The 15,092-nt window shown below is 45.2% G+C and overlaps 1 protein-coding gene and 1 pseudogene across 2 annotated transcripts; both read right to left on the bottom strand.

Annotated features, from left to right (window-relative positions):
• Positions 1-640: 640 nt before the first annotated feature.
• LOC100605314 (putative transcription factor SPT20 homolog-like 2) lies at positions 641-3,487 on the bottom strand. Of its 2 annotated transcripts, none has more exons than XM_030807600.1 (2): positions 1,881-3,487; positions 641-1,721 (listed from the first exon to the last, which is right to left on the bottom strand). In XM_030807600.1, the coding sequence occupies exons 1-2, from the start codon at positions 3,485-3,487 to the stop codon at positions 641-643; spliced, it is 2,688 nt and encodes an 895-aa protein (XP_030663460.1). The 2 variants fall into 2 exon arrangements, with proteins under 2 accessions (XP_030663460.1, XP_012359351.2); XM_012503897.2 differs by having other exon boundaries at positions 641-1,632; positions 1,903-3,487.
• Positions 3,488-3,847: 360 nt separating this feature from the next.
• On the bottom strand, positions 3,848-12,021 carry LOC115833357 (annotated as a pseudogene).
• Between the last annotated feature and the right edge of the window lie 3,071 nt (positions 12,022-15,092).

Below are 15,092 nucleotides of genomic sequence, written 5' to 3'. Positions count from 1 at the left end.
ATGGCCAGGGTAGTCAACTCATAGAGAAAGAAAGTAGAACAATGGCTGCCAGGGACTGGGCAAGGGAGAATGGGGAGCTGGTGTTCAATGGGCATGAGTTTCAGTGTTGCAAGATGGTCTTGAGATCTGTGGCACAACCGTGGGGGTGGACTTAATACTATTGCACCGCGCACTTACAAAAGTTAATGTGGTCCATTTTAGATTATATGTTTTTACCACCATTAAAATAAATTTAATCCCACTCTTCTTGTTAAAATACTAACTTAAAATTAAAATATTGTTAAAATATTAACAACATTGTTGGTATTGCCATTTTATGGCTTTAGAGAAATTATACGTTTCGCGAGTTTAAACTCAAACTGGTTGGGATTTGGACACTTTAAAACAGTATATTAAAAATAATTATATTAACAGCAGCAATGACAACAAAAACAGTAACTTAAGCAAAACAATGCTCCTTTAGGAAATCACTTCCGTTTCTAAATAAAAATCAGTGGATTGTGCTCCTGTGTAAACTGTGTACTTTAAAATGTAAAATACCAAAACATGAAAAAAAAAAAAAAAAAACTCAAGTAAAAACTGGGAAACCATTTGGGTCAGTGCTCCTGTGCTTTTAAAAGAGAGACAAACTACGCAAGCCTCAGGGCGCTGGAGGGGTTGGCTTGCCTCCCTTCGTCTGACCTACCGACTGGCTTGCTGCTTGCCCACCTGGCTGTGGCTGCACTATCTGAAGAGCGCCTGTTGCCAAAAACACTGGCTGCTGTGGGACTCTCAACTGCTGAGTCTGGAGCTGGATCTGCTGTGGCTGCTGCTGCCGTGGCTGTGGCTGTGGCTGCGGCTGCGGTTGCGGTTGCAGCTTCGGTGTCTGCGGCTGTGGCTGCTGCTGCTGCCTCAAGACAGAGGGGAGCTGGACACCCTGCTGAGGAACCTGGGCAGAGCCAAGCGGACCCAACACAGCAGCCTGGGGCTGGGGCTGCAGACCACTTCTGGCTCTAGTGGGGTTCACCTTAAGAAGTTGCTGAGCAGGGAAGGCCTGCCCTTGAATGCTCAAACCTTGTGCGGAACCCTGTGGCCCTGGCTGAGGAGGGTGAGCAGCTGTGGGCTGCTGGAGCTGCTGCAGGGAAACCAGCTGATGGAACTGCTGCTGCCGGCCGGTCAGAACCACCGAGCCCTGCGGAACCTGGAGGAGTGTCAGAGGCTTGAGACCTTCGGGAGTATTTAGGAAAAACTGAAGGGGTGCTGGAGAAGATGCCTGCACTGCACCGGGCCTTGCACCTGGGAGTGGACCTCCTGAGGACTGAAGGCCACTGCCACTGATTCCTGCAGGAGCCGGGCCACCCGAGCCAGGGGCCTGCACAGGCTTGAAACTGCTCCCCAAAGCCTGGGCTCCCCGGACTGGGCCCTCCACGTTGATGGCCTTTAGACCAGTGGAGCCTGTCCCCAACTGAGTGGCTGGTGCTATTTTTACGAATCTGGTGGGGGGCTGGGCAGCTGGATGGCGCCTGCTAGCTTGAATGAGAGGCACAGAGGGCTTCTGAGAATGACTTGGTGCCGCAGAAGCAGCAGCAGCAGCAGCAGGAGCAGCAGCTACAGTAGGAGCAGCGGCAGGAGCAGGGGCAGGAGCAGGGGCAGGAGCAGGGGCAGGAGCAGGAGCAGCAGCTACAGTAGGAGCAGCGGCAGGAGCAGGGGCAGGAGCAGCAGCAGCAGCAGGAGCAGCAGCTACAGTAGGAGCAGGGGCAGGAGCAGGGGCAGGAGCAGCGGCAGGAGCAGGGGCAGGAGCAGCGGCAGGAGCAGGGGCAGGAGCAGGGGCAGGAGCAGCGGCAGGAGCAGGGGCAGGAGCAGCGGCAGGAGCAGCGGCAGGAGCAGGGGCAGGAGCAGCGGCAGGAGCAGGGGCAGGAGCAGCGGCAGCAGCAGCAGCAGCAGCAGCAGGAAATGGACGCTTAAGAGAACTGCCTGCCTGTTGTGGGGGAAAACTGTTACCTGAGGAAATCTTTCCTGAGCTTGAGGGAAGTTGGGTGCGGGGAGGTGGATGTTTCTCTCCCTTCCCCAATACTGAAGACTGGACCCACACAGGCTCAGGCTGTTCTGGTGTTTTCCGTGAAGAGAGCTGACTGACACTGGCTGGGCCACTGGAGCTGTGTGACATCTTGCCTGGACCTTTGACTTTGCTCTGCACCGATTCCTGGGCCTGACTCACTGCCCTCCCAGCATCAGTCTCTGACCCAGGCCTGAGACAAGCTGAATGGTCATCTGGGAAGGGCTGCCAGGGAGACTTCTGGCTCTTCTGCCTGGCTTTTTTACGTGGCCGTATTTTACCACAGAGAAGCGGATCATTAAACGACTGCATGATGCTTGGCTTGGTGTCCCAGGCCTGACAGCCAGCTTCCCATGCAAATCCGAAAGGGTCTTCTACCTCCTGGGCTGGCCAGACTGGGAGCTGTGGGTCAGCAGCTGTGACGGACTGACACCCTTTAGCAAGTTTCTCCACATCCACTTCCGAAGGCACGGCCAAATCACAGGGTCTGCGTTTCCACGTGTCTACACAACTTCCTGCTTTAGCAATGTTCAGCTCACAAGGCTGACCCTCTTTTCTTTCTTCTTTTTGGCCAGAAGTCGACACTCTCAGCTCAGGAGGAGGTGGACAGTCAGACTGCTCCTGCTGTGGCTTTACAGAGGGCCACGAATACCTCTGGAAGCACCGTTTCATCGGGTCAGTATTCATCTTTTGCTTGTTATACAGCAGCCTGTTGGCAGTGCAGGCGACTGCTACAGAAGGATCGAGACACAGTGGTTCAGCTGTCGCTAAGATCAGCTGGCTCTCAAGCTGAAGCTTGTCTTCCTGGCTCCATTTCTGGCCATCTCTTGTCATCATCTTCACATCATGGGCTAAAGTCTGCATCGTTGGACGTAAGAGAATATGCCTGCTTTGGTAACCAGGAGGTTGCATATTACTGGACTGCCTGTAGTCACGAACTTCTACTATGACACACCCACTATGAAAAATGTTAACCGAAGCTTTATCCAGGACATCACCCAAAGCAGGGGGTAATTCTTCTGCATCCAAGTAGTCGAGCAATGCCCTTTCATCATAAGGCAGCCGAATGGTCTCTGCAAAGGACCCATCTTCTCTCTGGAGCATCACAGAATACCCCTGATTGCCTGGGTATAGATTGACCAGTAAACATGGCAAGGACTCTCTCCTAACAAGCTTTTCTAACAAGTTTACATTGCTTCTCAATTCCTGAGGATCCTCAGGCTCTTTTCCACATTCTTCAACATAAATGTCATAAAGTTTTTCCTGTAGGGTTTTTCTCGCCCTAGGTGAGTATCTCCTTCTAGGAGGTCTCTGTTGGGCAATTTCAATGATATTCTCTGCACGATCCAGAGCCTGTTCTAAATCTCGATCCATTGTAACAGAAAGCAGGGCCCCTAAGAGGAAAGAAAACACATGTGCGTTGGTGAAGCAGGGTGGAATCACGGCTGTCATATTAATCTACAGGCCCGCAAGACGCCGCAAGTCCACACTGAGTTCAACGCGGGCACCTGCCCAGAAACCCGCCCCCAGGGAAGCACTACCCAATCTGAGGGTTTCTGAAAACATCGGTACCTGAGGGGTCGTCGACGTTGCACGGGCTTCGCGTCTGTGCGTGCTGGACCGGAAGTGAGCGGGAGGGCCGGGGTCAGCTCCTGGGCGCCCTCTGGGCACCTGCCCAGAAATCCGCCCCCAGGGAAGCGCTACCCAAACTGTTTGAGGGTTTCTGAAAACATCGGTACCTGAGGGGTCGTCGTCGTGGCCCGGACTTCACGTCTCTGCATGCGGCACCGGAAGTGAACGGGAGGGTTGGGGTCAGCTCCTGGGCCCGGTGTATGCGCATGTGCACTCGTTGCACCACAGGTTCCGGGGATCCTGCATCTCTGGCCTCCTGGGCGCAAGGCTCACCGGCCGCACTTCCGGGTCTGCTGCCCGCACTTGCACTCGACTACTTGCCATTTCACCTTGAAAGCATACATGCAAAAGCATAAGCCACCAACGACGGTATAGATGTATCTTTCGTACCGTGCATAGACATCAGTTTCCACGGGAATGCCACTGTCGGGAAATCATGGGAAGTTGTGACTGGTCTTGGTGGAAACTTCAACAATTGTTGGCACTTTTGGAATCTCTTGCCATCAGTGGCAAGGCTGCTGTTGGTATCTGTCAGCCACTGGGCTGCGGAATGAGCCCGCAGTAGCAGTGCTTCCATGCCCAGAGACGCCACAGATTTGTGGCAAGCATCAGGATTCTTCATGTCGTCGTCCAGTGAGCTCCGGCCTGGGGGTGTTCATGTAGATGCACCAGTACATGACGTTCATTTACATAATTAGTCACCTTTATTTATCCATGTGTTGAGTTAGGGCACTTACAGGTTAAAAAATTACGTGGTTGGTCATTACATTGTCTATGGATTGCAGGTCAGGATGGTAGAGAGACATGAAACCATTCATTTCTACAAGGTGATTTGCACCTGATACGGACGAGAACAATTGTTCCAGGTGATGGCAATAAATTTTCAATGATTAAACTGTAGACCTTAGCTAAGATCCTAATGACGGATTTGCAGCAATATCATTCAGTCTTAGGTAATTTATGGGACATTGTTTTCCATTAACTTTGTTGCCTTGAAATCTCCCAGTTTGTTTGTTTTTGTTTGTTTTATTGGACAAGATCAATAATGTTTTTCTGGGGAGAACTACTCCATAGCCTGTTTTTCTGATCCATGAGTGTGATCTAAATTCTGCCCCTCCCTCAGCTGATATCCCAGGGTGCATCTCACTTATTAGAGAGGTATATCTGCCCGCCCTGCCATGGGATGGACTCGATCTTCAGCTGGTGAATTGCCCCTGTCTTCACTTGGGTTTCCCCAAAAGCATTCCCGGAGGAGAGGATTTGAGTGGGAGTAGTTTCTTTGGGTGCTAATCCTTAGAAGCATTGGTGACAGAAAGGGGAGCTGAGTCAGGGATAGGAAAACAGAAAATGAGAGACGTATTCCTGAGCACAAGCAGCTCCAGACAACTGATCCATGCTGGGGATCTTGGAAGACAGTACAGAATAAGCCTCAGATTGTCCCGTCCTAGATGCAAGGAAGCTGGGGTATTTATTCATCCACTTATCTTTCTCATAGACTGAGGACAGTCCAGGGAGCGTTATTCCCTGGCACTTCTGGTTGCCACATACAGGGGCCACCCGTGCTGATGTGGCTCAGACAAAGTCACAGGTGCTTGTAGTAATACTCTGTGTGTACAGAATGGTGAGTGCCAAGGGGAGATGGACAGGGCGCCGGCAGCATTTGCTGCATTTAGGACTGAAGACAAGTGAAAGAAGTCAGCCATTCATTCTTAACGATGTAGATAATGTGCTATGTGATATATCTGGGCATATGGAGAAGTGAAATTGTATTCCATCCAAATGAAATGGGCAATTTAATGTAAGGTTTTTTCAGGTATTAAAGCTAACAAGACCAAAAATGGAGGATGTGACTCACTCTTGACTTCCCAGAGAGAAGATGCCAAGGCTGCCTAGGCCACAGGTGTACTGAAAGAGGCTGTGAACCTGTGTGTGTGGGAGAGTGTGTGTGTATGTGTGTGTGTGTGTGTGTATGTGTGTGTGTGTGTGTGTGTGTGTCAACATGCATTAGTGGGCCTGACACTGCTTATCATTGTTGGCCATCCCCTTCACTTGAGCTGCCTAATTGCCTTGTTTTTACACAATATGATGTTTTAGAAAAATTTACTCTGTGTACACACCATCCTTTGAGCCTTCCAAGCACGTTAATGAGCACTCTGGTTCATTAAAAGATCTTCAACTACAGCCCTCCCCTGTAGCAGCTCAGCAGAGATTCACATGCTAAGAAATGTCCTGGCCAGACTAACCTTTGCTAGAGGAATAAGAGAATTCAATTAATTGCAAGATAATTTACCTAATTTTCAATTAGTAAATTTCTTTCTTTTTTTGAGACAGGGTCTTGCTCTGTCGCCCAGGCTAGAGTGCAGTGGCTCAATCATGGCTCACTGCAGCCTTGACGTTCCGGCCTCTACCTTCTGGGCTCAATCAATCTGCCTGCCTCAGCCTCCTGAGTAGATGGGACTACAGGCGTGCACCACCATCCCTGGCTAATTTTTGTATTTTTTTTTAGAGATGGGATTTTGCCAGGTTGTCCAGGCTGGTTTCCAACTCCTGGGCTCAAGCGATCCTCCCACCTCAGCTTCCCAAAGTGCTGGGTTTACAGGTGTGAGCCACTGCACTTGGCCTAATTTCTTTTTCCTATACCCATTCTGGGTCAAGCATAAACTTAAAAAAAATTAAATATAATACACACAGAGTAAAATTCATCCTTTTCAGTTCTGTGAGTGTTGAAAAATATGTATAGTCATGCAACCACCACTGTAATCAAGTTACAGAGTGTTCCATCTTGCAAAACAAAATTCCATCATGCATCTTTGGAGTCAACTTCTTCCCCCACCCAGAATCCCTGGCAACTGGTTATTTTTCTTCTGTGCATATAGATTTGCCTTACCAGAAGGGCTTATAAATGGAAGGCATATAAATGGAATCATAAAGCATATAGCCCTTGTGACTGGCTTCCTTCACATACCTATATTTAAGATTCATCCAAGGCCAAGTACAGTGGCTCAAGTCTATATTCCCAGCACTTTGGGAGGCTGAGGCATGTGGATCGCTTCAGCCCAGGAGTTCGAGGCAGTCTGGGCAACATAGTGAAACCTCGTCTCTACAAAAAGTCAAAAAATTAGCTGGACATGGTGGTACACTCTTGTGGTCCCAGCTACTCAGGAGGCTGAGACGGGAGAATTGGTTGCACTAGGGAGGTCAAGGCCGCAGTGAGCTATGATTACACCACTACACTCCAGCCTGGGTGACAGAGCAAGACTCTGTCTCAAAAAAAAAAATTCATCCATGTTGTTGCATGTATTTGTTGTTTGTTCCTTTTCACTGCTGCACAGTATTCCATCATATAGCTTAACCAATGTTTGTTTACCTGTTTACCAGTTGAAGGACATTTGGATTCTTTCCAGTTAGGCAATTATGAACAAAGTTGTTGGAAATATCCACAAATAAGATTTTCTGTGAACAGAAGTTTTCATTTCAATTGGGTAAATATCCAGGAGGGGAATGTTGGATCACATGGTAAGTATATGTTTAGCTTCATAACAAACTGTGAAACTCTTTTCTAAAGTGGCTGTGCCATTTTGTATTCTCAACAGCAATGTTGAGAATTCCAGTTGTTCCACATCCTTGACAGCATTTGGTATTGTCAGATTTGTTTTTTTGTTTTGTTTTGTTTTGTTTTGAGACGGAGTCTCACTCTATCACCCAGGTTGGAGTGCAGTGGTGCGATCTCGGCTCTCTGCAAGCTCCGACTCCCAGGTTCACGCCATTCTCCTGCCTCAGCCTCCCAAGTAGCTGGAACTACAGGTACCCGCCACCATGCCTGACTAATTTTTTGTATTTTTAGTAGAGATGGGGTTTCACCGTGTCAGCCAGGATGGTCTCGATCTCCTGACCTCATTATCTGCCTGCCTCAGCCTCCCAAGATTTGTTTTGTTTTAATCCATTCTAGTAGGTACCTAGTGTGTCTCATTGTGGTTTTGATGATTTCTTGCTGAGTATATTTTCATGAGCTTATTTTCTATCCATATATGTTTGGTGACATGTCCATTAAAATATTTTGCCTATTTTTATTGGATTTTTTTAATCATTGAGGTTTGAGAATTCGTATATGATCTGGACACAAGTCTTTTAGGAGATACATGTTTTGCAAATATTTTCTCCCAATCTGTAGCTATATTTTCATTTTCTTGACAGTGTCTTTTGAACAGCAGCATCTCTTAATTTTAATGAAATCCAGTTTATCACTTTTCTTTTCGGGAGTGTGCTTTTGGTATCAGATCTAAGAAAAATTTACCTAACCCAAGGTCACAAAGATATTCTCCTATGTTTTCTTCTAGAAGTCTTATAGTTTTAAGCTTTACATTTAGGCTTATGGTCCATTTTGAGTTCATTTTTGTATAAGGGGTGAAGTATAAGTCATGTTTTATTTTTTGCATATGGATATCCAAATATTCCAGCATCCTTTGTTGAAAAGGCTGTTCTTTCTCCACTGAATTGCCTTTATACCTTTGTTAAAAAAAAAAAGATTGACCATATATATGAAGTTCTGTTCTATTCCACTGATCTATTTGTCTATTTTTGTGCCAATATCATTGTGTCTTTATTACTGTAGCTTTACAATAATTTTTGAAATCAAGTAGTGATACTTTCCAACTTTGTTCTTCTTTTGCAAATCAGTTTTGGCTATCCTAGTCATTTTGCTTTTCCATAAGCTGTACATTTTAGAATCATCTTGTCAATTTCTATAGCTTACAAGGCCCAAATCCTTGTTCCATTAATTATTTGTGTGCCCTTGAGCAAATTATTTAATTCTTTTGTGTTCCTGTTTCTTCACTTACAAATTGGAATGATGATGATGACTACTCACTTAGTTGTTTTAAAGTTAAGTGACATAGTCCAAATAAATTGTGTCCATAAAACAATACCTGGCACATTGTAAGAACTCATTAAAGGTTAGCTATTTTCCCCCTCACCACCATCCTTTTAATTGCTTCAGAAACCTTTTATTTCCTGGGGACAGTGGGGAACTAATTAACAGTTTGGAGAGGAAGAGTAACCTTTTTTAGCATGTTAACTGTAGTCATGGTGATGACAGTGGACTGGAGTGGAGTGAGATTGGTGGCAGGAAACAGATTAGGAAGTGATTGCAATACCCCAGTGGCAACTAATGAAGTCAGTGTTTGCGAAGATGTAAAGGAAATACTTCGGTCATATCTCAGATATTTTGAACAGGGCTTGGTAACTGATTGTAGGAGTTGAAATAAGACAAGAGTTGTTTTTTTTTCCTATTTCTAATTCTTCCCAAGGTGAAGCACTTACTCAGGTGAAGCTTACAGTCCATTAGAACCTCACTCAGCAGACCCTCAAAACATTAGAAAGAGGAAAATCACAAGAAAATGAACAGGTCCAAAATGTACTCACATCCACAAGGCATCATGAAAACAATATTTGGAATCAAGATGCAGAGACAAAGCAAGAATAGCATTGTTATGAACTAAATGTTTACATCCCTCCCAGATTCATATGTTGAAATCCTAACCCCCAATGTGATGGTATTAGGCGGTGGGGTCTTTGGGAGGTGGATTAGGACATGAGGGCAGAGCCCTTATAAATAGGATCGGTGCCCTAAAAAAAAAAAAAAAAAAAAAAAAGGCCCTAGAGAGCTGCCTTGCCCCTTCTACTACCATGTGAAGACACTGCAAGAAGGCACCATCTACAAAGGCTGAAGTGGGCCCTCACCAGACGCGGAATCTGTTTGCACCTGAATCTTAGACTTTTCAGCCTCCAGAACAGAGAGAAATAAATCTGTTGTCTATAAGCCACCCAGTCTATGATAGTTTGTTTTAGTAGGCTGAATGGACTAAGACAAGCATCATCATTCAAAGACTCACTTACATTCATTGTACCCTACCTGCAGAGGTAGGAAAGCAGACCCATGCTACCACTTAGGTTTCCAAAGACAAGTGCTAATACCCAAAATTCTTTTTCACTATCCACAATACTCTAATGCCTAAATCAGCCCATAGATTGCATGGTTTTACAAGAATTACCAAATGTGGCTTGGAGAATTAAAATTATAATCGGTGTTCAGGCGGGGTGTGGTGGCTCACGCCTGTAATCCCAGCACTTTGGGAGGCTGAGACAGGCAGATCACCTGAGGTCAGGAGTTTGAGACCAGCCTGATCAACATGGCGAAACCCCATCTCTACTAAAAATACAAAAATCAGCTGAGTATGGTGGCGGGCACCTGTAATCCCAGCTATTCGGGAGGCTTAGGTTGGGGGGATTGCTTGAACCCTGGAGTTGGAGGTTGCAGTGAGCCGAGATCGTGCCACTGCACTCCAGCCTGGGTGACAGAGCAAGACTCCATATCAAAAAAAAAATTATACTTGGCGTTCAGAAAAATAAAATTCTATTTGTATGTATTTGTGTCTATATGTTTATATATGTATATATAAATACTAAAATTTTATATGTAAATATCTCAATGGTATAAATATATAAGGTTAATATGAAAATATAAATATATAAGGGAAACTAGCAGGTTCAGTGTATGTATAGCTTTAATATATATAATGTATTCATATATTAAAATTATATGTATATCAAATTTCACTATTTTACTTTACCCAAAGAAGTTCCTGTAGACAAAGTACCTCCTGTTTAGTCATCCTACATTTTGAAAAGAGTAAAAACTTAAAATATTTTTAAAAGAAAAAAATTGTGTCATCAGATCCATTTTAATAAGGCTGACTAATGTTACTAAGTATATAACACTAATACCAAATTACAGTCAAAATGCATTGCTAAGAAAAGATGATAGCCCCAACTATAATTTTAGTTTTGTGAGATATGAAAGCTGGATATGACTCCTGGCCTACATTTTTTCTGGAAAGATCGTTCATTATCCATTCATCTGGCCCAGACAGTCATTGCCTTGTGCCATCACCATTTTTATAACAATCTGGCCTTTACAAAAGCCAAGGTGCAAAAGTATTATCTCTTGTAAGAACCTCTCATATCTGGTGTGAAACTTAAACTCTAAGTGTAACGCAAACATAACTTCCCCTACTCTCTTCAAAGATGACTTTTTTCCGTTATATTTCCAGAAAAGGAGGTTCATCATCTGCCTATTCCTGAGTCATCCACTTGGCATCACCCTTTCTGCTTTGTGAGCTCCTGTTCTGGGCCACCACCTGCGGATATGTCTTCCTCTATGTGAGAATGCTGTCATGGAGCAGTGAAGGGCGGCCCAGGGTAGGCCGTGTTCCCAGTTGTGCCCTGCCTCAATATCCCCGCAATAGCAGGTGATAATGTGTTTCAAGACTTGATTGACAGAGGCCGGGCACGGTGGCTCCCGCCTCACGAGAGTGGAGTGGCTTTTTTTTTCCAAGACAAATTGTATCCAGCTTTATTAAAGATACTTTCCATAAACAATCATGGTATTTCAGGCAGACATGGGCAGACAATCGTTAACAGTATGCAGCTTTCAAACTCCCTTCTTCAATGGACTACCAAAAATCAGAAAGCCACTATAAAACCCAATGAAGTCTTCATCTGATGCTCTGAACAGGGAAAGTTTAGAGTGAGGGTTGCCATTTCACATTTAGCATGTTGTTTAACAACTTTTCATGAGCTGACCCTGACTTTCAGGAAGTGAAATGAAAATGGCCGAATTTGTCTGAAGATCCGCCATCTAGAAACGGAACCACTGCTCTTTTGATGGGTGCTATCTCAGTGGCATCACTGGAAAGTCCAGATTGCCTGACACACTGGTAACCAATGACTGGGGGTGAGGTCCCAACAGATGTCTGGGTTTAAGGGAGTTAAGTCTGTGCTGAAAGGTGTAAAGGGAAAAGAGGACATAAAAATGAATTTACTTTTCCATGCCACAAGGCTTTTGAAATGCCAAGGTGGCCATGTGTGTCAAAGTCAGGGAGTCCCTCCTCCTGGGAGCCAAGACGAAGTCTTGGGAAAGGTGCTTTCCCCACATCATTCCAGCTTCTGAAACATTCTATTAGTGACATGGTATTTCAAACTGTGCAGTCACTAGAAGTACACAGTTATCAAAAATGCACACACTTCCCTCAGCATCTCCAGCACCTTTAGCTCTCTGTGCCTGCTCTGTTTGGCATCTCCATTTTCTGCAGGGTTATTCCCCTCCTTGCTGGCATCAGCCTTTCCCTTTTTCCCTTTGGGTACCTTCTCTCCCTTCTTTGCAGGGGCCTTTTTAGGCTTGGGCTCTGGCTTTGGAGGAGCAGGTTTAGAAGACAACCTCGCGGATCTTCTCTGTGGTTTGTCCGCACTTCGGCTTTATCTCCTTTAGCATCCCCTTCGACCTTTCTCTTGGGCATGGTGGTGGTGCTGGTGGCAATGGCGGTGGGACGTAGATGCGGGATGCAGCCACATGTGAGCTTTGGTTGGTCCAGAGTTCATTCTCGCCTCTTCTTCTTGGATTTTATTAATTATTATTATTATTACTATTATTATTATTATTTAGGCTAGTCAAGTGAAGGAATAGGAGTGGAGAAGGAACAAAGAAATCTCTAACTGGTTGTGATCAATTAGTTGTAAACACCACTGCACTTGGACCAGCCAAGTTCTGGATTTTATTTTCCTCTCCTTTGCTGTGTGTGTTCATCTTGGTGGTTTTCTTGATTTTCTAGTCAGTGATGTAACTGCCTGATGAGTCCATCTTGCCCACTGTCCAGATAGATCTGATTTATCAAGACAGGAGAATTGCAATGGAGAAAGAGTTTAATATACACAGAGCCAGCTAAATGGAAGACTGGAGTTTTATTATTACTCAAATCAACCTCTCCCAGAATTCGGAGGCTAGGGTTTTTTAAAGATAGTTCGGTGGGCAGGGGCTAGAGAATGGAGAATGTTTATTGGTTGGGTCAGGGATGAAATCACAAGGGGTAGAAGCTGTCCTCTTGCGCTGAGTCAGTTCCTGGGTGGAAGCCACAAGACCACATGTTTGGAAGAACACACATGAGAGCATTATAAGAAAGCAAATTATTTGCACTTTTTGTGGTCCAAGCAAGGGTTGGCAAACTTTTTCACTAAAGGACCAGCTGGTAAATATATTAGGCTGATGAACACATATAGTCTGGGTGGCACCAACTGGTCCATTAGAATGGAGGGTCTGAATAACCAATCTTAGGTTTCATAATAGTGATGTTATCCTTAGGAGCAATTGGGGAGGTTAGGAATCTTGAGGCCTCTGGCTGCATGACTCCTAAACCATAATTTCTAATCTTGTGGCTGATTTGTTAGTTTTACAAAGGCAGTCTTGTCCCTAGGCAAGGAGGGGGTTTGTTTCAGGGAAAGGGCTATTATCATCTTTGTTTCAAAGTTAAACTATAAATTAAATTCCTCCTATAGTCACCTCAGCCTACACCCAGGAATGAACAAGGGCAATTTGGAGGTTAAAAGCAATATGGAGTCAATTAGGACAGATCTCTTTCACTGTCCTAATTTTCTCACTGTTATAATTTTTGCAAAGGCAGTTTCAGTGACATCGGCATAATTCAGACCACCCCATGCTTCCCTATACACAACCTTTGAGGTCACCACTAATAAAAGAAATATGAAGACTTTGAGACATGGTGAGCATTAAAATCAGTTTACTGATAGACAAGATTAGAGAAAACCTAAGTAGAATTAGGTCCTGTAGGATGGAGTCTTCCAATTGTCAAGGAATCATTCAGAGACAATTGAAAATTGAAGTACTGAGAATTTTTTTTTTTTTTGAGACAGGGTCTCACTCTGTTGCCCAGGCTGGAGTGCAGTGGCGTGATCTTGGCTCACTGCAACCTCCAGCTCCTGGGCTCAAATCATCCTCCGGCCTCAGCCTCCTGAGTAGTTGGGACTATAGTTGCATGCCACCATGCCTGGCTAATTTTTTTGTTTTTGTTTTGTTTTGTTTTGTTTGAGACAGAGTCTCGCTCTGTCACCCAGGCTGGAGTGCAGTGGCGCGATCTCGGCTCACTGCAAGCTCCGCCTCCCGGGTTCACACCATTCTCCTGCCTCAGCCTACCGAGTAGCTGGGACTACAGGTGCCCACCACCAAGCCCGGCTAATTTTTTGTATTTTTAGTAGAGATGGAGTTTCACCATATTAGCCAGGATAGTCTCGATCTCCTGACCTCGTGATCTGCCCACCTCGGCCTCCCAAAGTGCTGGGATTACAGGCGTTAGCCACCGCGCCCGGCCCCTAATTTTTGTATTTTTTAAAGAGACCGGGTTTCACCATGTTGCCCAGGCTGGTCTCAAACTCCAGGGCTCAAGAGATCCACCTGCCTCAGCCTCCCAAAGTGCTGGGATTCCAGGCGTGAGCCACCATGCCCAGCCTGACGTACTGCAGATTTACTAGCATTTAGGAAATATACAAGGGAGAGCATACCCTCTGGAGACCCTCAGGGTGGGTCTTATGAAAGCAAAGCTGCAAAGTTTCACAAAGACCAATTGGTTGAACAAGGCCAAGCTTATTAGTTCCAGATTGGGTCATTGTGATGAAGCTGGGCACAGGCCATTTACTGAACCCCAAGTCTGGTTGTAGTTTTTAGGAACTGTGTTGACCCATTAAGTCGTTAGGTTGACCTCGGATATACAAGCTGCAAACAGTCATAGTTTTATCATCAAGCTGTATTTTCTGCTGAATCAGACCAATTTTCTAGTAAGTGGTCACTCAGTGCCTTTTAGTGGAGCCCTGACCACATGCTGTCTTGCAATTTCTCATGCCCTCTAGGCTCAGGATTCTGCAAATCCTGTATTATATTAAACCCAGGTGTTGTCACTGTGATCAGGAACATTTCCAAAATTTAAAGTTGATGGTTTACCTCTGGAGGAAAAGGACATTAAATGAACAAGGTAGGAAATAATGTACCCTGTGTTAGGAGGTCCCCAAGTCCACCTTCAGTTCTGACAATTTTCTAGAAGGACTCAGCATATACTTGCACTCACACCTATGTTTTATTACAGTGAAAGGATACCAAGCACCATCAGCAAAGGGGAAGGGTGCATGGGATGAAGTCCAGAGAAGACCAGGCACAAGCTTCCAGAGTCCTCTCCCAGCGGAGTCACACAGGACATGTTTAATTCTCCCCAGCAATGAGCTGTGACAACATGCATGAAATGTCACCAACCAGGTGAGCTCATTAGAGACCCAACAATCAGGGCTCTTATCAGAGGCTGGTCACATAGGTAGCCTCTGCCTGGCACCTTCCCAAATTCTAGACTCCCAGAAGGAAAGCGAGCGTTCAGCACAGATCATATTGTTTGAACAGTTTATGCACAGTGAACCAGTCTTATCAGTTAGGGTGAAAACCCTCCCCAAAATCTAAGTTGCCTGACACCAGTCAATGGCCAACCTTGCAAGCAGGTTTTTAATATTTATTTATTTATTTATTTATTTATTGAGA

Source organism: Nomascus leucogenys, chromosome X (assembly GCF_006542625.1).
Source record: "Nomascus leucogenys isolate Asia chromosome X, Asia_NLE_v1, whole genome shotgun sequence".
In the NCBI taxonomy this organism is placed as follows: domain Eukaryota; kingdom Metazoa; phylum Chordata; class Mammalia; order Primates; family Hylobatidae; genus Nomascus; species Nomascus leucogenys.
The sequence above is the reverse complement of the archived record's forward strand: the minus strand, read 5'-3'. Positions and strand labels throughout refer to the sequence as shown.